Source organism: Rhopilema esculentum, chromosome 4, assembly GCF_057945365.1.
Source record: "Rhopilema esculentum isolate cy_ngs chromosome 4, ASM5794536v1, whole genome shotgun sequence".
Taxonomy (NCBI): domain Eukaryota; kingdom Metazoa; phylum Cnidaria; class Scyphozoa; order Rhizostomeae; family Rhizostomatidae; genus Rhopilema; species Rhopilema esculentum.
Window position 1 is genome coordinate 6,922,041 of NC_142818.1, and position 23,860 is coordinate 6,945,900.

At 36.6% G+C, this 23,860-nt stretch overlaps 3 protein-coding genes across 3 annotated transcripts; all 3 read left to right on the forward strand.

Annotated features, from left to right (window-relative positions):
• Positions 1-1,069: 1,069 nt before the first annotated feature.
• LOC135691374 (epoxide hydrolase 1) lies at positions 1,070-5,992 on the forward strand. The gene is made up of 5 exons (XM_065209216.2): positions 1,070-1,523; positions 3,933-4,321; positions 4,428-4,618; positions 4,880-5,135; positions 5,497-5,992. The coding sequence occupies exons 1-5, from the start codon at positions 1,197-1,199 to the stop codon at positions 5,702-5,704; spliced, it is 1,371 nt and encodes a 456-aa protein (XP_065065288.2). The 5' UTR covers positions 1,070-1,196; the 3' UTR covers positions 5,705-5,992.
• Positions 5,993-8,004: 2,012 nt separating this feature from the next.
• LOC135691373 (epoxide hydrolase 1) lies at positions 8,005-15,840 on the forward strand. The gene is made up of 5 exons (XM_065209215.2): positions 8,005-8,226; positions 12,825-13,213; positions 13,331-13,521; positions 13,763-14,018; positions 14,994-15,840. The coding sequence occupies exons 1-5, from the start codon at positions 8,020-8,022 to the stop codon at positions 15,199-15,201; spliced, it is 1,251 nt and encodes a 416-aa protein (XP_065065287.2). The 5' UTR covers positions 8,005-8,019; the 3' UTR covers positions 15,202-15,840.
• A 120-nt stretch (positions 15,841-15,960) lies between these two features.
• On the forward strand, positions 15,961-21,981 carry LOC135691377 (uncharacterized). The gene is made up of 7 exons (XM_065209220.2): positions 15,961-16,049; positions 17,650-17,715; positions 18,310-18,373; positions 19,438-19,584; positions 20,198-20,299; positions 20,814-20,997; positions 21,625-21,981. Exons 1-7 carry the CDS (start codon positions 15,976-15,978, stop codon positions 21,867-21,869), a joined length of 882 nt encoding a protein of 293 aa, XP_065065292.2. The 5' UTR covers positions 15,961-15,975; the 3' UTR covers positions 21,870-21,981.
• Positions 21,982-23,860: the final 1,879 nt, after the last annotated feature.

Genomic DNA, 23,860 nt, shown 5'->3' on the forward strand with positions numbered 1-23,860 from the left:
AAAAGCAGTAACGTAGCTAGGGCTAGAAGATTGTTGAAGCAAAGAGGAGAAAATTTTTGCTGACCAGACCCCTAAGAATTTGGGTAAACACCCATCTTGGAAATGAGTTTGGAAAAGCTATGGCATTTTTACATGACAATTTCCCTTTATACAATGTCATATGTAGCGTTTTGTGGCTGACCATATTCTACAACTGTCTATTTCCTTCACCATTCCACTAACGTTTATATCCTGAATTATGTAAGGCGAGGAAGCACTACGTTTAAAAAGTGATTTTCCAAAGTTGTTATCAAATATCTAAAAATAGCAAACAGTATTCAAAGGTTTTAAACCAAGTCCGTTCTCCTTGGAGCAAAATCCACGAGAAGCATTTCAGAATCCAATTTCTTTTAAGGATTGGATTGCTCTAGCATTTTAGTTTCTATTTTATCGGCAATGTCTCAAGAATGTGAAGGACTTTTCTATGCAAACCCCAAAACGAGGGGAAAGTGTTGAACATTCTGAACCGATTCAGAGAAGGGTTTTCTGCGAGCAAAACGAGCAGAAATTTCTTGCTACGACGCCTTTGATTAAAATACATTTCAGAATATTCCTCCCTCCCCCGCCATGCTTTTGATAAGAAGATAAATGCTGCTAAGAAAAAGATAAAGTCAAATCCTGGCGTTATTTTGTTAATACTGACTACCAACAAATGATTTTTACCAAATGAAACAATGTTTACCGAAAGACACAGAAATATTGGGGGAGGTGGTGTCACTTCCCCTACACCCCCCCACCCCTGCTAAATCTGCTCCTGCATTTGCCTCTTGTTTTTCTTTTCTTTTTACTCGTTAATATCAACATTTTGGCGGCATCTCTGGCTGTGATGACCTAAGTTTCTGTTTCAGTTCATTTTCAAAAATTCCAACAAATACAATTCCAAAAATAAAGGCAAGACAGACATACCTAATACAGAAGGAAAAATATAACTAATAAACAAATCTAACCAATTGTAACTAAAAGAATTACACTTGAGATGGTGATGGTGGTTGGTGACTAACCATATTGCTAAAACTTGTCATGCTCGCTATTCTTGGGGCGGACAAAATTTGGCGCCAGTTTTTTTCATTTCTGGACAGGAGGCTAACGTCCCCAAACTTTGTACTCAGTACCTTGCAGCTTGCTACAGCACAAGTCAATTTTGGTGCTGAGGAGACATGGGTGTCCTAAATGTAATTTTTGCTGTTTTATCCGCCGGAATTGCAATTATTCTGTTTTTTGCACTCAGACCGAAAACATATGGGCCTATTAAACCCCTTGAAGAGAAATGGTGGGGTGACGGTGTAAGAAAGCCAGAAAACCAAGACGTAACTCGGTTCCATCTCCAGTTCCACCCCCAGAAATACACAGGACTGTTATCCAAGCTGGCATCAACACGCTTCTTTCAGTCACTTGAAGATGTAAACTGGGAATATGGAACAAGGCCGGATTTTATGCAAACTGTTGTAGACTACTGGCAGAACAAATTTTCGTGGGAATCGCAGGTATCCGGCGTGGCATTGGTTCTATCAAGATAAAATAAAGAAGTTATTTATTTTATCTTTGTTCGATTTATCATCATCTTTGCAAGACCTCTAATTAATGTGGTCAGCAGGGACAGATTTTAGGGGCAAAGATTAGGTGAGGGGTGTTAGATAATAAGGGAAATAAAGTAAAGATTTGGCATCATCTGCCTCTCCTGACAACCAAAAATATCTGTACAGGGAATCAAAGCGAAATTCACAGATTGACACAAGAATATCAGTTGTGTCACACTCAAGGACCAAGATACGGGGGGCGGTGAGGGGGAGGAGGAGCTTGGCCCCCCAAAATACTTGAGTAGTATAAGTAAAGTGCTTTTAATTTATAAAATATGGCTGCTTTACACAGGCTGCCCCCCCCCCCCCAAACAAAAAGTTGTATTTCAGTCTTTGGTCACACTCCCTGGTAAGTCCTTCCCTGGTTGTCATCATTCAATTAATTATTGAACATGATCCTAAAAGATAACTTTGGATGCTGTAGTATATTTCCTTTATAAAAGTGTACTAAATGAGAAGGAATACAAATGGCAGCCCCTAAAATATGAATTTAATTCCGATGGCACTGACACTATAATACCACACAATTTAACATGGTTGCAGGGCTTCCTTACTAAAAAGTTTAGAAGAGGGTCTCTGCTCTTGGCAAATTCAAGAGGCCACATCCATGGCCATACCCATACCACTCCCAATATGCTTACATTTGTGTTAAAGACCCCTTGTTGGGTGTATAAATTATTAAAACTATTCATTGACACAAAAGACCAATAAGAAATTGCTAATTCGTGAAGAATCCTTAATAAAGTAAAGGGTTGCGAACACATAATTTGTCCAACCAAATATGAACTCATTTGTTAAGGGGTACTGATTCCCTCCTTGAATTTCAACAAAGGGGGCTGAGTCCTCCTCTAGGGCATCACTGTATGGTTTTATCTAAAACTAGTTGACTAAGGAGGAGCTCTCTAAATATATTTCTATTACATATATCTCTCCAGTCATAAACAGAAATTGGTAAAAATATGATATGTACTATATAAAATATGATATGTAAAATATGATATGGTAAAAACATTCTTAGCACAAAATGAACCTAATTGACAAACTACAATTTATGGTATACTGTACTTTTGTACCAGTGGAAGTTTACTTTTTAGAATATAACAACATGTGAAATTTTGATTTTATCAAATCATCAAACCTTCCCTTGTCCATCAATTGGAAATTTCTTGATGTTTTCTCTTAAAAATGGTACACAGGTGGCTCAAATAAATGATCCTTACAGCAATTTTAATCTGATTTCCAGCCCTATTCTTCTAAGAAAACAGTCTAATAAAACAAGGAAATGATTTATGGTCTACTGTTATAGTAAACCAATTAGAAAATTAGATCTTGTTATCAATGACCCTTCTCCAGACTTGGCCTTGCAACTCCAACTACCAGTTTTGTGGACACTGCTGATCTTATTCAAAATGCTTTTCAGCTCTTTATAGATGAAAACAGATTCTAGAATAACTTGGAAGTTACTTTCTATTTCTATTCATTTAAGCAAGGAAGACTGGACATAACTATTAGCAGTATATATGATGTTTTTTAATTTCCTTTTGGTTTAAGGATTAGCTTTGTCACAGATATATTTTGAAGTCAATCAAAGACTTGTTGAATTATTGTTGGCCCTGAAGAATATTTTCCCAGTGGGCCTTGACACAGATTTTATGCCAAATCTTTTCTGCTTTCCCTACACCAAGCAATGAAATGAAGATCAAGACTTGTATTAACACATTGTAGTAATGACCTAAATCCTTCTGTTGTTAATTTGGTTTTATAATATATCCATACTATATTTAATATGTTGTTTTCATCAATGTTTTTAATAATGTTTTCATACAAGCAAGCTTAGTACAAAAATATGCGTATCTTGAGATGGCAGATGGCATACTAAGGTCACATAGTTGCTTGGAACTTGGAAAATATGTGCCTTTACTGTTAAAAGTGTGAAAATTCAACAGAATAAAAGCTGTGAGAAAGTCAAGTCCAAAATGTGTCCTTTTTATCCATCCACTTAATTTTGTTTCCCATTTAGTCAGTGCCAGTCCAGCTTTTTGATTGCAGCATAACTAGAGACGTATCACACCCAGTTAAGAGTCAAACAGAACCACACCCAATAAAGGCATCACCTTAAAATTACCTCAGTAGATACTGAATTACTAAGAAATCAGCATGCTATAACCAAGAGTGCTATGGCTGGAGACAGGGATCTTAAATTTGCATATCAAAAACCTTCATAACAGCCTGCCTCCTTTGCCTCTTCCTTTTCTCAAATCTGAAATGTGCCTTGATCTCTTTTTATTGTTTGGCTGATATTGAGCTGTTTTTTAGGTAAATTACATGAACAAGTTCAAGCATTTCAAGACAAATATAGATGGCATTCAGCTTCACTTTGTACACATGAAACCCTCAAATGTGAAACCAGAAACTAAAGTTCTTCCCATCATTCTGGTACATGGATGGCCAGGCTCTTTCTTTGAATTTCACAAAGCCATACCATTATTGCTAGAAGAAAAAGATGGCATTGCATTTGAAATAGTAGTCCCTTCATTACCTGGGTATGGCTACTCAAGTGCAACTCGCAAAGCTGGTATGAGTCCAGAGTACATTTCAATTGTCATGAAGAAGCTCATGCTGAGGCTTGGTCACAAGTCATTCTATGTGCAAGGAGGTGACTGGGGATCTGATGTCGCTCGAATGATGGCCAGATTGTTCCCAGGGTGAGCTGTCTATGCAAGAAAACATACTTATTTTGTATTTTGAAGGATATAAGTACCTGGCTGTTTCTCTCAAACAAATAATTTCTCTTACTGTTTTTCTTTTCAGAAATGTCAAAGGCCTTCATGTCAATATGTGGGTTCATCTCACCAATCCCCGCTATCCAGTTCTAACACATGTGCTTGGAGCTATAGCCCCATCTTTAGTTCTTCCAGACAAAAAAGAAAGAGACAGAATATTCCCAGTTTTAGGTCTTTTACTAAATTTGTTAGAGGATACTGGATACGCACACTTACAAGGTAAAGTTTTCCAACTTGTAACTTGTTATACACGCTGATTCTCGATATTCGTTTTCTCATTTCGTTCATTTTTTACTCTGATGTGCTATCCCGAAACTTTACTTCAAATAATCATTCTCACTCCACTTAATAATCACCTGTTAATATTTATGCTGTTCATTTCACAGTTTTGATGACTTAACATACTTGTTATCTCTTTTAGTCTATCAGCATCATATTTTGTCACCGTATTTATTGTTTCTTCTACCTCCTCACATTCAGCAACAAAGCCAGATACCATTGGCTTTGCATTGAACGATTCCCCGGCTGGTTTAGCGTCCTATGTACTTGAGAAGTTTGTTTGGGGCTTCAATGGGACAACATGTCATGGAAAGGATGTTCTTGCATGCATGGGACACAAAGTCACCTTAGATGAGCTTCTAACAAACGTGATGATATACTGGGAAACAAACTCCATGCCATCAGCTGTTCGCTTGTACAAAGAGGCTGTCCAGAGCAAAAACGCTGACTTGAATTTGTAAGTCTAACTAGCTTACAAGCCGACATATATTGTTTCCAAACATTTGCTTCGTCTTATTTCCAAATTTTTATTTCAACCAATACTTTATCTGCCTCTGAAATCTCATAAAATTGGTTTTCCACTTGTTTCAACTGCTCTACATGGTCTCGCGAATATGAAATTATGATTGAGTTTTTAGAATGCTTTCGATGAAATTTTTATTTTTTTTAATCAAATTATCTGCTTGCTGATCTACATTAAGTTTTTCGATTTACGTACCTACGGATTTTTGACCGAGCTTCTGAAAGCAAGGTTAAATACTTCATTATATAATCCAATACATAAGATAACATTGCTTAGAAAAAAAATTCCGTTTCAGCTACCCAATCACTGTTCCAACTGGTTTTGCAGACTTCCCTCGTGAAGCTCTCCCGCCTCCAAAATCATGGGTTGAGGCATCCTGCACCAACCTTGTTAGCTATTCAGTTATGGAAAATGGAGGTCATTTTGCTGCTTTTGAAGAGCCTGCTGCATTTTCAGAGGATGTCAGAAAATTTGTCCTCAAAGTAGAATCACTGACAAGCTGATCACCCAATTACTGCTTTGGAGCTGCAAACTGTTATTATATCAAAACATGATAATGAAGCCATATTTGACTTCAAGAAGTCAAATATCTTCAAAAGAACGACTATTTTATTTCATTTTATGCGCTTTTTAGAATATAAGAAACTTCAGAAGGAGTGCTATTCGCCGAATTGGTTTGATTTCATTCGAGCTGTAAAAATCGCTATTAAGAAATGTTCTTCAACAGTGGCCCTCTGTGAAAATGTAAGCAGTAAACTGGATGTTGATTAAACCTTTTTGTTCGTGTAAAACGTATTTGTTTCTGCTTATGACTTCTACATGTTATTAAAGCCACACTAAAACGTCGGTAACACTGTCTTTATTTTGCTACCCCAATACTTCTATGATTTTTGTGGAAAAAGCAGAAGAATTCGTTTATCTTTGTATTCGTTTCATAAGAAAGCGGGTTAAGAAAGAACGATCAAGCACAATATCAAGCACAATAACAAGACGTGAACTTTTTTTGCCAGCCTGTCGTCTGATGATCGATGCCGTATAGGCAGAGCGGTTCATCGGGCGTTTTTGAATAGCATCCAATTAAGTTGCAGTATTATAAGGCACGTGGTAAATCCTTGGCGCAAAACTTTTTTTTAGAGCCTTGCGACTGATATCATCATTCATTCAGTTGTAGTAGGCCATTGAATGCTTTTGCCTCCTTTATAAGGCTGATCTTTCTTAGTTTTTTTGAACCATTCAAAAGCTTTGCATATCTAACCGTTTTATTCGCAGAACTTTTTATGTTAATGATATAGTCTATCTTAAAGATATGGTTTGTAGCTAAGAATAACAATATAAGATTATGTTTTCATTGACCTTTGTATTGTTTTCGATTAAAAGCTGTCTAAATCCCGTCTTTATCGACCTCGCCTCGCCTGTTAACTGAAAGAACCTCTAAATTTATTTTAGCTCGCTCGCGATTTGTTTTCTTTAGTGACTCGTATTCCAGTCCCCTTAATTTTAAGACTCAAAGGAATATCAGAGGTTTCATATTAAAACGGGGCATCGAAAAGTGTAAACATTTTGAAACATACTAAAGCTTTTCGTCTGACACTCTTCCAAGTATGAAATGTCAGAACAAAGATCGAAAACTCATTAGAGATGAAATATTAGATCTCCTGGTAATATATCATTCGAGAGAAGTGGGGCTGGAGATGTCTCTTCAAATAATACACATAATATCATGTTAACATGGCAGTGATTTTCGATTTCCAAGGATATCATACACCTTATTCCCCAGACACAGAGAAGTCAGTTCAATTTTTTCACATCATAGAAAAAATATAACTGCGAAGCATAAATTGATCAATAACGGACATTTTAATCGAATTGTGAAATTTTTCTCACGTTTGCCCTGTTGTTTTTCTTTTCTTTTTACCCGTTAATATCAACATTTTGGTGACCTCTTTGGCTGTGATAACCAAAGCTTCTGTTTCAGTTCATTTTCAAAAATTCCAACAAATATAATTCCAAAAGTAAAGGCAAGGCAGACATACCTAATACAAAAGGGAACAAGTATAACTAATAAACAAATCTAACCAATTGTAACAAAAAGAATTACATTTGAGATGGTGATGGTGGTTGGTGACTAACCATATTGCTAAAACTTGTCATGCTCGCTATTCTTGGGGCGGACAAAATTTGGCGCCAGTTTTTTTTATTTCTGGACAAGAGGCTAACGTCCCCAAACTTTGTACTTTGTACATTGCAGCTTGCTAAGCACAAGTCACTTTTGGTGCTGAGGAGACATGGGTGTCCTAAATGTATTTTTTGCTGTTTTATCCGCCGGAATTGCAATTATTCTGTTTTTTGCACTTAAACAGAAAACATATGGGCCTATCAAGCCCCTTGAAGAGAAATGGTGGGGTGACGGTGAAAGAAAACCAGAAAACCAAGACATAACTCGGTTCCATCTCCAGTTCCACCCCCAGAAATACACAGGACTGTTATCCAAGCTGGAATCAACACGCTTCTTTCAGTCACTTGAAGATGTAAACTGGGAATATGGAACAAGGCCGGATTTTATGCAAACTGTTGTAGACTACTGGCCCAGTCTGCAGAGTATGGCACTTTTCGACGAGATCTCCGGTGTGCACGAGCAAAAATCCTGGTGTGACGGTGTGCACCACCAAAAAATGTCTGGTGTGCTGGTGTGCACCGACTTTTTTCCCCTGTTGTGGCTAAAATTTGTGAATTTGCATTTCACCCTAGAAAAATGTGTGTGAAGTATACTGTTGAAGATAGCGTAAGTTTTTATTTGTATATTTGTCAAGTAAGATTCATGATATCTCAAATTGTTCATACACAACTGTGCTTGTTTTTATCAGCTGACATTTTCTATGGGACCACACCAAGCCACACCCATCTTAGTTGCCACACCCAAAAGTACCTGGTGTGCAACAGGTTTTGCTCAAAAATATATCCGGTGTGCACATGCCATACTCTGCAGACTGGCTACTGGCAGAACAAATTTTCGTGGGAATCGCAGGTATGCGGTGTGGAATCGAGATAAAATAAAAAAGTTTTTTATTTTATGTTGGTTTTCTTTATCATCGTATTATGCAATACACCTTATTAATGTTGTCAACTGGGACAGATTTTAGAGGCAAAGATTAGGTGAGGGGTGTTGCATAATGTTTGATTTTTGGTGCCACGCCCTTCAGAGACATAGAAGGAACGCCCACTTTTGCAAATCCATGAAACAAGAAGATAAGGAAGATAAGAAGCACAAAAAAGTAAAGATTGGCGTCATCTGCTTCTCCTGACTACCAAAAATATCTGTTTAGGGAATCAGAAGAGATTAACAGATTCACACAGGAATTGATGGATTCAAGTTGATGTCATCAATTTTGTATCTCGCTATCTACGGATCTTTTTCGAAAATGGACTTCAGAATTGAAATCTTCATCTTGAAATCAATTTATACTGAGAATTCATGCTGTTTGGACAGTTTGGTCGCATGTTACTTTGTTTCAAATATTTAGATATTTCTTTAGAGTTTACCGGAACTTGCTGCTGCAGTGAAAAAATTTCACTACAGCAACAAACTCCATTGAAATGTATAGGAAAAGCTAAATTTTGAAAATGGGGTAATTCTCAGCCTGACAGCCCAAACAATTTGAAATTTTTGGCACAGACTAATTTTAACATGAAGGTTCCGATTCTGTTATCCATTTTTGCCAAATATGAAGATACAATTTGCTCGAATCCGAAAATATCATAGTGTCGCTCTCCCTGGTATGTCTCTTCCGGGTTGTCAACATTCAATTAAGTATTGAGCATGATCCTTAAAGCTACCTTGGGACGCTTGGGATCATACCCCACAACCTTCCCCATAGCCCTACCCCTTCATAGATATAATACTGCATAACTGCAATGCAATATATAGCAAAATTCAAAACAACACTTTAATACCACACAATTTAACATGGTTGCAGGGTTGCCATCCTAAAAAGTTTAGAAGAGGGTTTCTGCTGTGGGCAAATTCAAGAGGCCAGACCCATGACCATACTGTTTCCACACTTGATGTATTTGTGTTAAAGACTCTCTGCTGGGTGTAGAAATTATTCAAATTATTCATTGACACAAAAAGACAAGAAATTGCTCAATAAAATAAAGGGTTGCAAACACATAATTTGTCCAACCAAATATGAACTCACTTGTTAAAGGGGGCTGAGCCCCCCTCTAGAGTACCACTGTATGGTTGTATCTAAAACTAGTTGACTAAGGAGGAGCTCTCTAAATAGATTTCTATTACATATATCTCTCCGGTCATAAACAGAAATTGGTAAAAGTATGATATGTAAACTTTCTTAGCACAAAATGAGCCTAATTGAAAAACTACAATTTATGGTATATATGTTGTATTTTTATACCAGTGGAAGTTTTCTTTGCAGATGACAGCACTAGATGACAACACAAATTCTTTCAAAAAACCTACTCCAACTAATAATGTTTTGGAAAAAGAGGCAAACTATAAGCTTGAAAGAATGAGTGTTTCCAAAGAATTTTGCTCATGTCTCATCATCTTGTCATCTTGTCATCTTGTCTCATCATGTTGATACCATCTTTTAGTGATGGTCATGATCTTGGTCCTCCACTTATCCAGGTCCCTGGTGGCCTCCTGCAGATCTTTTAATGAGAGTTTCATCACTGTCTTGATGTCACCCATCCAACATGCAGCTTGTCTGCCTCTCCTTTGTTTTCCTTTGCACATTCCAAGCATTAATGGCTTTTCTAGACTGTTTTCTGTCCCCATGTGTTCAAAGTAAGAGAGTTTTTATTTCGTAATTCTTGCTTCTAACAAACATCTAGGCTGTATTTCCTCAAGATTTGATGTATTTGTTCACCTTGCAGTCCAGGGTATTCTCAGCATCTGTCTCCAGTACCACTTTTCAAAACTATCCAGCTTTTCGGTTCTGTTTCCTCATCGTACAAGACAACAGGAAGAACCCCCACATTCACAACCCTAATTTTGGTATTGGTGGTTATGTTCTTGTCCTTCCAAATTTTTCTGAGGCCCCCCATCGTTGCCCTACCTAGACTTAATCGTCTTGTAATTTCCTCAAGACATGTTTCATTATCCATGACTTTTCATCCCAAAAAAGTTGTTGACAATTTCAGTGTTGTCATCTTGAAGTTGGAATTCATTGATTTGTCTTTGTCCAGTTCAGATATAATCCCACCTTTGCACTGCTTTTCTTCACTTGTGTCAGCATGTTTACCAGTTCATCATTTGACTTCGCCATTATTGTGGTGTCATCTGCATATTTAAGATTGTTAATCTTTCTTCCTCCAATTCTGATACCTTCTCCATTTTGTCTTCAATTTCGTTTAGGTTTGCTTTCCTCATAATGAATTTGCTGTACATGTTGAATAGATATGGCAAAAGGATACAGCCTTGCCTCCCTCCTTTTCCAATTCCTAAGGTTTCTGTGTCACCATGCTCCGTTCTTACTTGTGCCTCCTGGTTTTTGTACAGGTTTCTGATGAGTTAAACTATGTGCTCTGGCATTCCCTTCTTGCACATTACATTCCACATGATACTGTGATCAACACAATCAAACTATTTTACTTGTATTTACTCATGTTTAAAGTCTTAACCCTTTGCTTCTGTCAATGCACATTGCGCATGCGTGGTTCATACAAAACAGGTGGTGTGACAAAATTTCTCGTAACTCTAAATTTCATACAAATAAACTTTTTGACAGCAATTTGTCTGTCTGTCTTGCCATGATTTTTCTCTAATCATTCTTTATGTCTTCTATGAGTCTTGTAGCTGTACAGGCACAACCGATCATATTGCTGTTCAAACAGTCTCAGGTTACTTGAACCACAAATCAGGAATGGCTTACTCTAGAATGAATATAATCTGTAGAAAACCAGAACCATTTCAAAAGATTAATTATATCTGGGACTGGGCCACCTGTAGGTGTAACATTTGCATACCTGAATGATTTTAGTAGAAATATTTATAAAAAATCATATTGGGCATGCTACTGTAATGTAGCCTTAGATTATTTTCAATTTGAAGCGATGTTGCAATTAATGATCATCGATAATCATATCACGAAGAAATAATGAAATTAAAGCAAGGTAAAAACTCTGTGTGAAAGCAAACAAGACACAAAATACACATTTAATATTTGTATGCCCTTTAAGTTAACAAGATTAAGGTTAAAAACAGGTCGAAAAGCATATCTTTCTAGCATACTGTGTTACTTCGGTTTTGAAAAGGCTGATGATTTGATTTACATAGCATATTTTTAGAATTAGGCATCAATAAATACAGGTTTGACTGTAATTGCATGCACAGATAAAATTCAAGATTGATTTGAAACCATAATCTCCATTTATATTATTTTGTATGTGTATGACCAGTGGCGGTTTTAGGAACTGTGGGGACCAGGACCAAAAGCATCTGAGGCCCTCGTTCTTTACAATTAACATCTTTTTTCTTAGGTGTGGGGCCCCTTTTGGCTATCATAAACATGGGGCCGGGGGCATGGCCCTCATGGACCCACCTTAAAACCGCCACTGTGTATGGCCCTGTCAATGTGAAAAGTACTCACCATTCTATCAGCCAATAAACAAACCTTTGAAACAGTCTAATGAAACAAGGAAAATTATTTATGGTCTGGTATTATAGTAAATCAATTAAAATCTCTTTTTATCAATGGCCCTTCTCCAGACTTGGCCTTGCAGCCATCAGTTTTTGTGGACACTGCTGATGTTCTTCAAAATGGTTTTTAGCTCTTTATAGTTAAAAACAAGATTCTAGAATAACTTGGAAGTTACCCCCTATTTGTATTCATTTAAACAAGGAAGACTGGGCATAACTATTAGCAGTATATATGATGTTTGTTTATTTCCTTTTGGTTTTAGGATTAACTTCGTTACAGATATATTTTGAAGTCAATCAAAGATTTGTTGAATTATTGTTGGCCCTGTAGAATTTTGTTGAATTTTTTGAATTATTGTTGGCCATTTTTCATTGCAGTACCCTATGGAGTGCCTTGACACAAATTTGATGTCAATCCTTTCTGCTTTCCCTACCATAAGTTCCAACATTGATTTCCTTTTTTGTCTGCAATGAAAATCAAGACTTGTACAAAAATATTCGTAACTCGAGATGGCAGATGGCATACTAAGGTCATATAGTTTCTTGGAACTTGGAGAAAAATACTCAATGTGCCTTGACTGTGTTGAAGTGTAAAACATCAACATAATAAAAGCTGTGAGAAAGTCAAGTCCAGCAAGTGTGCTTTTATCCATTTTGTTCCCCATTTAGCCAGTGCCAGTCAATCTTGGTGATTGCAGCATAACTAGGGAAGTAATACACCCGGTTAAGAGTCAAACCGAACCACACCCAATAAAGGCATCACCTTGAAATCTGCTCAGTAGATATTGAATTACTAAGAAATCAACATGCTATAACCAAGAGTGCTATGATCGGAGACAGGGATCTTAAATTTGCATATCAAAAACCTTCATAACAGCCTCCCTCCTTTGCCTCTTCTTCTTATCATATCTGAAATGTGCCTTGATCTCTTTTCATTGTTTGGCTAATATTGAACTGTTTTTTAGGTAAATTACATGAACAAGTTCAAGCATTTCAAGACAAATATAGATGGCATTCAGCTTCACTTTGTACACATGAAACCCTCAAATATGAAACCAGAAACTAAAGTTCTTCCCATCATTCTGGTACATGGATGGCCAGGCTCTTTCTTTGAATTTCACAAAGCCATACCATTATTGCTAGAAGAAAAAGATGGCATTGCATTTGAAATAGTAGTCCCTTCATTACCTGGGTATGGCTACTCAAGTGCACCTCGCAAAGCTGGTATGAGTCCAGAGTACATTTCAATTGTCATGAAGAAGCTCATGCTGAGGCTTGGTCACAAGTCATTCTATGCGCAAGGAGGTGACTGGGGATCTGAAGTCGCTCGAATGATGGCCAGATTGTTCCCAGGGTGAGCTGTCTATGCAAAAAAAACAATCTGTACTTATTTGGTATTTTTCTCAAATAAATAATTTTACCTGGCTGTTTTTCTCAAATAAATAATTTCTCTTACTGTTTTTCTTTTCAGAAATGTCAAAGGCCTTCATGTCAATATGTGGGTTCATCTCACCAATCCCCGCTATCCAGTTCTAACACATGTGCTTGGAGCTATAGCCCCATCTTTAGTTCTTCCAGACAAAAATGAGAGAGACAGAATATTCCCAGTTTGGGGACTTTTACCAAAACTGTTAGAAAGTACTGGATATTTGCACTTACAAGGTAGAGTTTTCAAACTAGTAGTTTGTTATACACGCTGATTCTCGATATTCGTTTTCTCGTTTCGTTCATTTTTTGCTCTGATCCTGAAACTGAAACTCTGAAACTCTGTGCTATCCTGAATCTCCCACTATGAGAAACATTTTACAGTTTTGATGACTTAACATACTTGTTATCTCTTTTAGTCTATCAGCATCATATTTTGTCACCGTATTTATTGTTTCTTCTACCTCCTCACATTCAGCAACAAAGCCAGATACAATTGGCTTTGCATTGAACGATTCCCCGGCTGGTTTAGCGTCCTATGTACTTGAGAAGTTTGTTATGGGCTTCAGTGGGACAACATGTCATGGAAAGGATGTTCTTGCATGCACGGGACAAAAAGTCACCTTAGATGAGCTTCTAACAAACGTGATGATATACTGGGATACAAACTCTATGCCATCAGCTGTTCGCTTGTACAAGGAGGCTATCCAAAGCAAAAACGCTGACTTAAAATTGTAAGTCTTACTAGCTTACAAACCGACTTACATTGTCTTATATTGTCTTATTTCCAAACTTTTGTTTGAACCAATACTTTATCTGCCTCAGGAATCTCCTAGAATTTGTTTTCCACTTGTTACAATAGCACTACATGGTCCCGCGAATATGAATAATGATTGAATTTTTAGATTGCTTTTGATGAAATAATGTTTCGTTAATCAAATTATCTGCTTCCTGATCTATATTAAGTTTTTCAATTTACGTATCTAAGGATTTTAGACTGAGCTTCTAGAAGCAAGGTAAATTAATTCATTATAGTGAAACCTTCTGCCGCAGAAACAGCTAGATAATGTACATTGGGCCTTTATAGAAAGTTAGTTGCGCCATGCAAATGTTTTTTGGGGAATTATTTCTAGTTCTAAAATAAAAACCCTGCAAAATCTACAGGACCGAGCCCGAAATATTATTGAAAGAGGTAAAATTAAGGATAACTGGTCACATAATTGGTTTGATGTTGAACACTAATTGAAGTCGATTAAATAGCCATGACCTACAGGATAATGAACAAGACGTGCCAAGGGAGCCTTTGTGATAAATTTCCCCTGGTATCCTTCCACTCAAACTACAGAACAAGAAACTCCAAGGCCATCCAGAATTCCAAGATATGACCTTGAATTTGTCAAAAAAGGCTTCCACTATATTTAGCTCTTACTGCATGGAACAGCATCCCTATTTCAATCAGGGAACTACCAACCTTCCCGCAGTTCAAAAGAAATTACAATCATATTTCAAGAGCTGAAATTAAATCAAACGCGACTCCCTGGAACAGCAGCAAATAAGCCCTAACAATTTATAGTATTTAGATTGTAAATTTAATTCAATTATTTTTTTGATATGCTGAATGGATTTTTTATGTGTAGATAATTTAATGTGAAATATGAATAGGAAATACCTAGAGATAACAGTTCTTAGAAAAGTTTTTTCCGTTTCAGCTACCCGATCACTGTTCCAACTGGTTTTGCAGACTTCCCACGTGAAGCTTTCCCGCCTCCAAAATCATGGGTTGAGGCATCCTGCACCAACCTTGTTAGCTATTCAGTTATGGAAAATGGAGGTCATTTTGCTGCTTTTGAAGAGCCTGTTGCATTTTCAGAGGATGTCAGAAAATTTGTCCTCAAAGTAGAATCACTGACAAGCTGATCACCCAGTTACTGCTTTGAAGCTGCAAACTGTTATTATATCGAAACATGATAATGAAGCCACATTTAACTTCAAGAAGTCAAATATCTTCAAAAGAACGACTATTTTATTTCATTTTATGCGCTTTTTAGAACATAAGAAACTTTAAAAGGAGTGCTATTCGCCGAATTGGTTTGATTTCATTCGAGCTGTAAAAATCGCTATTAAGAAATGTTCTTCAACAGTGGCCCTCTGTGAAAATGTAAGCGGTGAACTGGATGTTGATTAAACCTTGTTGTTTGTTTATGATTTCTACATGTTATTTGAGCCACACTAAAACGTCGGTAACATTGTCTTCGTTTTGCTACCCCAATATTTCAATGGTTTTTGTGGAAAAAACAGAATAATTCGTTTATTTTTGTTTTCGTTTCATAAGAAATCGGGTTAAAAAAGAACGTTGGCAGCACTACTTCATTTTGCTGTCTTCATTTCAATTTTATTGATTGTGAGATAAGCAGGCTCAGAAAGCATGACAATATAAGGTCGAGGTAATTTTTTGCTTTTACGTTTTTGATGTCACGAGCCGTCATGAATTGCGAATTTTATACAAGTAGAATCAAACTATGTTTAGACTAGTATAAAGTGTTCACCTTGCCCAAATGTTTATTCTCCGATTCTTTGTCATACTACTCAATGCTGGACGAACTTCCCTGTGTCAAATGGACGAATTTCCCTGTGTCATTGCGGTAACTAGATGTCTGTGATAAGGGCGGGCATTGCATGATGAGGTAGACAATGTGGCAAGGTCGATGTCATCATGCTAGTCTACTGATCATCCCCCCAGTGGTTACGGGAATTCGTCTTACTTCGTACGTATGCCTTTTTTTTAACTTTGTAACTACGTTCTTTTACAGAGACAGCCAAAACCGTATTCTTCGCTTTCAAATTAGACTGTTTTTGTATCAATATGTTTCTTATTACTAGACATGCAGATAACCTAGAAAGCGAAGAAGTCAATAGAAAAAGTCGGATTAACATGAATTGTGAAGTTAGTTATGAATAGATTGAAGGTGAATTGTTGATTGGAAAGTTTGTATCTATATATTATTATATCCTATGATCAAAGGCACCTTTCCATGCCCAAATTTATATTGGTTCCCCTTACTCTCCGCTTGTAACCTTGGTGTTACCAAAATGCAATTTTTCTAAGAGGATGTCTTGGAGCTATGGTAGTCTAGAAACTGATCGTAAAGCCGTTGCTTTTACATAGCACTTTTTCAGCTTGATTAGCAATTCATGAATCTGTTGGTCACCCGAATGAATAGAAATTTTTAAACAACAATAACAATGAACTATTTAGATGCCACTGCTAATGTATTTAGCTGTGCACATGTATTTGAGAAGCACAAACAAAACCAGGAATCTAAGAAAATAACTTATTGATACCAAAGATCAACGATATCAAGGTCTCCATCCTTCACATTTTCATCAACTTTACCTTCTAGTTAGTAAGCTAGTTAGTACGAATTAATTATTACTTTTAACAAAGGAATTGATCTTGCCAACTTTACTTTTTATATAGAGGGTCTGAAGCTAGTGAGAAGCAGAAAAAAGCAGAAGTATAATAATAAGAACGAAACACCTGGTTACTGACACACGAATAGAGCTCAGGGTACCTCAAGGGCAAGAGCTACGATCACTTTGTTTCTGGGGAAGAGGGGGGGGGGAGTGGGTGGCTAAGCGACCTTTTGCTCTTAGTCACAGTATGAATTATTCTTTCTATTTTAGATATATCTCAGATGACGTTATGAAAATATTATACACATACTCAATTTTACAGACCTAACTCGATGCTTTGTTGTAAATAGAGTTATATTCTAAAGGGTTTCGCGGGAATGCAGTGGGCAGTGATGTCCTTGATTTAATGAAGGCCCTTCAGGCAAGCCTTCCGTTGAAATGATTTTTCAAAGTCTTAAAACTGTACTGTACTGACCTCTAAAATCTACAGTTTTTCAATGGTGATTTTTTGCACTGAAAGTTCTCGTTGGCGCTTGAATTAATTCAAACGAGGTGCGTTTTATGCGAAAATGATAAGTGCGTATCAATTTTGAGATTAAGCTGATATACCAAGAGACTGATAGTTTTCTTAGCTATGCTCATTTCGTAATAATGATAGTGACATCTTATTTCAATCCATAACTATTACTTATTACAATATTCACAAATTTATGATAAGGCTAGCACTGTCTTAATCTTGTGAATCCATTAAAAACGAAGCCATTTTTTCATGAACTGAATTATCAGCCTGTGTACAGTTACGGTACGAATTAATTTATCTGCGTAAATAAAGTATCCTATAGTCGCTTTTCTATTTGACTTTTGTTCCCATCGAGTACATATTAATTTATGTTTGTTTGAATTTAATCATCGCAATTTTTCCAGCTGCATGGTAAGATGAACTCGTTTCAGGTATAAATGTTTGTCGATCATTGCACGCTTCACACCTCAAGACTTGTCAACGAAGGTAAGTAATTGGTAAGCTGGATACCAATCTTCTATAAATCGTTCTTATGTTCCAGTTTCGTTTAGCGAACGTTTTTATGCTTTCAAATGTCCTTTCTCAACAAAATTCAAATCTCATAATTTGACTGCTTGCTTATTCGAATTTCTAATAACTCTAACAGAAAATAAAAAATTTTCTTTGCGTTGTAAGTTTTAATATCTCATGTTGATTGTGCTTTGATTGTAAGGTGATTGTAAGTTGATTTTACGTTAATTTCACTTGCTGGCTCGTTCACGTGTTCGCTACCTTAATTCATTAATTAATTAGATGACAACCTTGAATACATCAAAGGTAAGTTGGTTGTTAGCGAATAAAGATCATTTCAAATTATATAAGTTTACTTCTTGAAAGGCCTCGCTTCTTCTCCGAATTTCGTTACATTAAACTATTGTATTTCCATTGCCTTAAAGTCAAGAAGCTCGAAGTGCTTTCTAGATTTAGAAGCAGTTCGTGTTTGAGGTAAATGTGTTTTGAAAATGATTCAATAGCAAGTAAGGGTCCTTTTCTTCAAGCTTGGGTGAAAGCTCGATACTTCCAAGTGACATCATTATTGTTTTTCTGTTCAGTATCTCCATTCTTGGTTCAAAGATGAAGTTGTTTATCATCCTCGTGTCTCTGGCAGTTGCCTTTGTGAGTACTTGATGTTAAAACATTTCAAACATTGAATGCTTGCTATCTTAATCGTTTGAAATTCTATCGGAGCTATTTCTGTCTTTGAAATTTAATTGCTATACCACTTGATTAACTGAATTATACGAAAGGTTTTAAATTTGTATCAGATGGACAATACTTTTTATGTCACACTGCTATGCTGTTTCTTATAATGGTTTTGTATCATTTAAAAAAGCTTGAAGATATTAAAAACAAACAAATCTTTGTTCAACCTAAAATGTAATTTACGTTTTGCTTATCATTGCAAACTCAAACTAACTATAAAAGTGTGGCAAAATAACTCGACAAAGGATGAATCCAACCCAAACTAAGCGAGTAGCAACTGAGTACAGATTAGGAAAACCTCCAAGCAGGTGTAGCGAGTCCAACATCAATAAGCATCTATGAAACTGCGTCACGATTATTGCATTGCTTGGAAAAAAGCAACCTAAAAAAATTGTAGTAACTATCTATAAAAATCAAGTTAACAGACTTTCTGTGATAGGGATCTGAGCATCATTGGACTTCCGGCGAAAGCTCTTATTCGGGAAATCTAGTTTTCAGACAAAATGTTGTCCACACAATACCCTTTCAGCTTGATAAAAATTTGGAGTAGCAACGTACAATCAATATGTTCTATACACCGAAAGCACATACAGCTCTGCCTATACAGCATGGAGCACTTTGTGACAAAACAGGAAACAAAAATTTTCATTAAAGTTTGTTTGAGGTAATAATCTGAGGGTGCAAATTATGGGAGATGTAGGATTTTCATACCTCCCCCAAAAATGACTAAAAACATCGGCTCGAAATGAAATTGTAATGGGAGTTGACCGGTGTTAGTTTTAGCTAACCGTAGACTTTTCTATCCATGCTAGCATTGGTTCACACACACGAGTCCATTCTTATTGAGAGTTTGTCCATGTTGATATCAAGACCCCTAAAAAACATTCGGGACTCGCAATTAGCGTTGAGTATATTAATTTTCTCACTTAACAAAAGATTCGGAATATAACGTCTTATTCGGAATTTATTCGTTTTAGGCGTCAGATTTTGAAATGAAGATTGATGAGGGAGGCAAGGAATTCTCGGAGAAAATCAAAATCGACATAGACCAAAAGACTGAGGAAGTTGATGTTCCAGCTCATGGTGATAGGGCTGCAGTTGATGTCTTAAGTGACTTCAATGTTGTAAGTATGATTATTGCAATATGAAAAATGCGTTTTGAGGATTCAAACCTAGAGATACAGAAGCTATAGAGCAGATGGTGGAGCCATGGACAGACGGAGCCATGGAGCAAATGTTTTTGACATTCTGATCCTTGAACTTTAAAACTGCAACGAAAAAACAGCTTGTAGGATTTGATTTGGTGACCGAATGCATGCGACATGTGTGTGACAAGAAACAAACAATAATAGACTCCGTTACATCTCGGGCAAATGGTCTTTTAGAAGGTTTTCTGAAACAAATATATTCCTTGCAATAATAAAAAGGGGTTTCATATAAAAGGACGTTGCAACTTTTCTTTTTTGCGGGTCTTGCCACGGCTCTCGATTATGAAGCAATGTAATAGGTCCGCGTTTAGGTTTGTGCAATAGTCATTGAAAATGAATATAATGTGGCTATTCCCAAGTTTTTGTTTCCTGAATACAATTACTATACTTATTTTTTCTTAATGTCATTTCAATTCGTTTAAAGTCTGCAAGCAGTGTGCCTCGATGCCTTACTATATCGTGAAATTCAACGATCACTTCAGTGTATTAAATAGCCTTAGCCTAACGCTGCTGACTTTCTTTTTCCAAGGGTCTTTCTGCTTCCAAAAGAGTCGACCTTAAAACATGTTTCATCGAAGCAATCTCCAAGGATTTGGAATCACCTGTCAAGATGGACATCAGCATGAGGCTGGTAAGCTCACAGCTAACGCCGATTGGCTGTCTCTTTTTCTTTCAGTGATAAACCACGCGCATTAACAATTGAGTTGGTGCGCCTGCTCTATGACTGCATGACTGCTGGAAAAGGGGAAGCTCGGTCGACTTTTGATTTCGATTTTCACTTGTTTGCCTCCCTATCAGGGGCATAAAACTAGCTGTTAGTAATCAAATCTAGTAGAATGATGCACTGAATTGAGAACAGATTGAGCGATAAACTGAATTGGGCGAAATGCTGAGAACGATGGAAAGCAAATTTTTTGGAAAGGTTTGCCATTGTCGAAGGTATTTTCTAAAGGTGAAATGTTATCCTACATTTCAGTATTTGTCATGATTACAAGTCTAATAATTGGATTTCATTCTAACCAACGGACAATCTACGCTATAAACCCTATGAGTATTTTGGGTCTGATTTAAGCTTGGTTAATGCTCAATATTAATTGATCTGCACTACTTAAACAGTCTTCATTGAGCCGGCATTTTAATTTTAGGCCAAAGCAGAATTCCCAAAATCAAGATACGCAGTCGTGAACCAAAGATCTATCAAGATTGGAGAATTGAATGAAGCTGAAGTTGGCGAGAAAATCGCAGCTCACTGTGCAGGCTACAAGATGATTCAGGTTGTCGGCTTTGTAACGAGCAATCTCGATCATGCTGTCCTCGAATACATTAAAGGTAATAACAACATCTTGACGGTAATAATAACAACAGAACAAGGAAAGCATTTGATTTAAGGAACACTTCTTGTGAGGCAGACTATGTTTCAAGAGCTATAAAATGTGCAGTGCTTTATTGTTCGTACGTGGAGATTCCACCAAATAGGAATATTTTTGCAGAAGACTGCGAGACACTCAAAGTACGAAAACTGATTAAGCATCAATAAGCCTATGTTTAAACATCAATTGTGATCGTTTTTGAGCATCAATGCACCAATGTACTAATAATTGAGTATCAATAACTCCTTTCTTGGAACTTTCCGAAATAATCCGAGAACATCAAATTATACTGTTATGCCATGGGCTGTGAGAATTTCTTCGGCCTAAATTTCTGTTGGTATTACTCATGGGTCATTGTACATGAAATCATCTTATCTGGCTGCAAAAAAGTGTTTTTATAGGAAAAAGAAATTGTGTATGTTTCGCAATATCGAGATATGTATTTTGTTTCAAACATTGTTTCAGTTCCTTGTTTAACGTATTTTTAAGCAATGTTTTAGTTACGTGTTGCAAACTTTGCTTCAGTCAAAGCAAGCTAATTAGTTGCATTAACATGATTGACAATCTTCTCTCTATATTATAACAGCCAAACAGAGATCTGGAAAGTCAAAGCGTGACGTCGTTACAACATTCACCTCATGCCGAAACGACAGCACCAACGTCCTTGAAACTTGCCCTCCGAGCCGACTTGCCACTTCATGCAAATTTATAAGGAATGATGGAAACACATGTACCTACAGAATCACTTGCAATGCCACCCCCACAGGCTTCGATTGTATCGGTCAACATCGTTTCAGCTCAATGGTTTGCTGCGATTTCCTTTGCCGTTAAACCTACGATAATGACATCAAATAGATGCAATGTGCTTTATGATTATATTTCCTTTATCTATTACTGATGTATTTGTTACCTGTCAATATCTGATATAAATACTATAATTGAACTTGTGTCTTCTGTTATTCTCGTGTCTAAATTCACTTTAGAATCCTTTTGTTGACGCAATGATACAATCCCGGCGGATGGTTTCAAATATTGAATATTGTAATGACTTCAAAATAATTTTCATCTTGAAGTTCCAAAGAAGACACATTTTTGTCTCTGTGATAGAACGTTACACTGGCAGGACGGTGTACTTTTATTCTGGGTATTTTTAGGATGTGTTTCGCTACGTAAGAAGAGTAAATGTTGCAATTGAATTGTACTGTCCCAAACTTTTACCAATTACCCAATATATTGTCTATTATTTACTTTGGACCACATACATCAATCCCCAAAATCTTCAGACGGTTTAATTCTGGACGTTTAAATTTCGGACATTAAAAATTCCGGACCAAAACATCTCGCTTTCGGACAGTTTCGGACAAAAATTTCGCACAGGATGTAAAAGACGGCAAGGAATTTCGGATAATATCCTCAAAATTTAATAAAACAACACAGTAATGTGATCCCCAACGAAACACTAATGATCGAGTATATGAATACAGTCAAGTATTAGATCGAGGAGCTGGTCCTCCGGTTCAATAGTGTCATTAATTCCAAACACATCGAAACCTCTTTTCATCAAAAATTGTTTGTTTCTCAAATAGGCGTACACACCAGTCAACCACCTTGCATATGCTGACTCGGTAGATATGATTATGTACCGAGTTTCTTGCCTTCAGCAGGAACAGTTCTTAGTTTTATCTGAACAGCTAAGAGTTTTCAAAAGTTATTGGTTGCAGAGGCCGGCATGTGCTTAGTTTGAGATGTATTTGATGATGCATCTTCAGGAAATGTGAATAATTTTATAAGTTTAAAAAAGATGGATGTCATTACTTTGTAATTATATTTCTTCATAGAAGAAGTTTTCCATCCAATTGGTATAATATTCCTTTTACGTGAAGTATAAAGACTTTTCGGACAAGTCATGTGCCTAAATATCAAATTTTCGAATGCCTGCTGGCAGTTATTTTCTGTTTACCAACGTATATCGCAAAGGTTTCCACGAATTCTGTTCCAAGTTTCCATGAATAACTTTGAATTCGATATTCTTTGAAAAATGGAAGATTTTGTAACGAAAAAATTTCAATTTTTGCTATTTTGCTGTGAACTGTTGTGCATTTACAGCACAATGAGGCACTATACGCACTTCTTGTTATTTTGAGAAGAAGTTGTTGCACTGCTGCCGGAAAATCGAAAGTCTCAGAAAACTGAAAACCAGAGAGCTATTGTTTCTTTAATTTCATGATTTGATCCAAATGACTACAAATAGTACTGAAATAATGAATTTGAAGATTTTCTGATCTTGATAAAAAAAATTTAAACGGTTTGCTTTTTCAGCAGATAGCGAGGCTATCATTGCATTATCAGATTTTTCCAGAACAGGGTTTGCACAAATGATATGTAGGTCGAACAAATCGAAAAAATGCAAGTATCTCCAACCAGGATTGAAGCAGAATCTTGAATATTTTAGATGAATTCTTTTAATTGTTTTTCATGAAAAACAAAAGCTGTAATGCACGAGAATGCTTGCTTATATGTTCAATTAGCTCCGTTTCAAATTATGGGACACCATGCACAGCAGAGCATTGAGAAAAGTGGGCGTATTGGGGCTAAAACCGAATAGAAAGAGGATTAGTGATGTTGCATTTCTCAATTCTTTACGTTCTTTGCAAACAGTATAGGGGCTATAGCCTGCTCCGTGATGCTTGTGGGGGCACTCAGGAGTTGTGTTTTCAGGGAACGCCTCAAAATATATTATGTCTCAAAAATTGGAAGGCTTTTACAAGTAATAAGAAAAATGGGGTCGGTTTCTGAAGGGGAAAAATTCCTGTCATTCATTT

Bases quoted from the DNA above. Each gene is read 5' to 3' on its own strand.
- LOC135691373 (XM_065209215.2), top strand. From the start codon at position 8,020: ATGATATCTCAAATTGTTCATACACAACTGTGCTTGTTTTTATCAGCT. The intron at 8,227-12,824 runs GTATGCGGTGTG...ACTGTTTTTTAG, and splicing joins AATTTTCGTGGGAATCGCAG to GTAAATTACATGAACAAGTT. The intron at 13,214-13,330 runs GTGAGCTGTCTA...TTTTCTTTTCAG, and splicing joins ATGGCCAGATTGTTCCCAGG to AAATGTCAAAGGCCTTCATG.
- LOC135691374 (XM_065209216.2), top strand. From the start codon at position 1,197: ATGGGTGTCCTAAATGTAATTTTTGCTGTTTTATCCGCCGGAATTGCA. The intron at 1,524-3,932 runs GTATCCGGCGTG...GCTGTTTTTTAG, and splicing joins AATTTTCGTGGGAATCGCAG to GTAAATTACATGAACAAGTT. The intron at 5,136-5,496 runs GTAAGTCTAACT...ATTCCGTTTCAG, and splicing joins AAAAACGCTGACTTGAATTT to CTACCCAATCACTGTTCCAA.
- LOC135691377 (XM_065209220.2), top strand. From the start codon at position 15,976: ATGTGGCAAGGTCGATGTCATCATGCTAGTCTACTGATCATCCCCCCA. The intron at 19,585-20,197 runs GTAAGTATGATT...TCTTTTTCCAAG, and splicing joins TCTTAAGTGACTTCAATGTT to GGTCTTTCTGCTTCCAAAAG. The intron at 20,998-21,624 runs GTAATAACAACA...ATATTATAACAG, and splicing joins TGTCCTCGAATACATTAAAG to CCAAACAGAGATCTGGAAAG.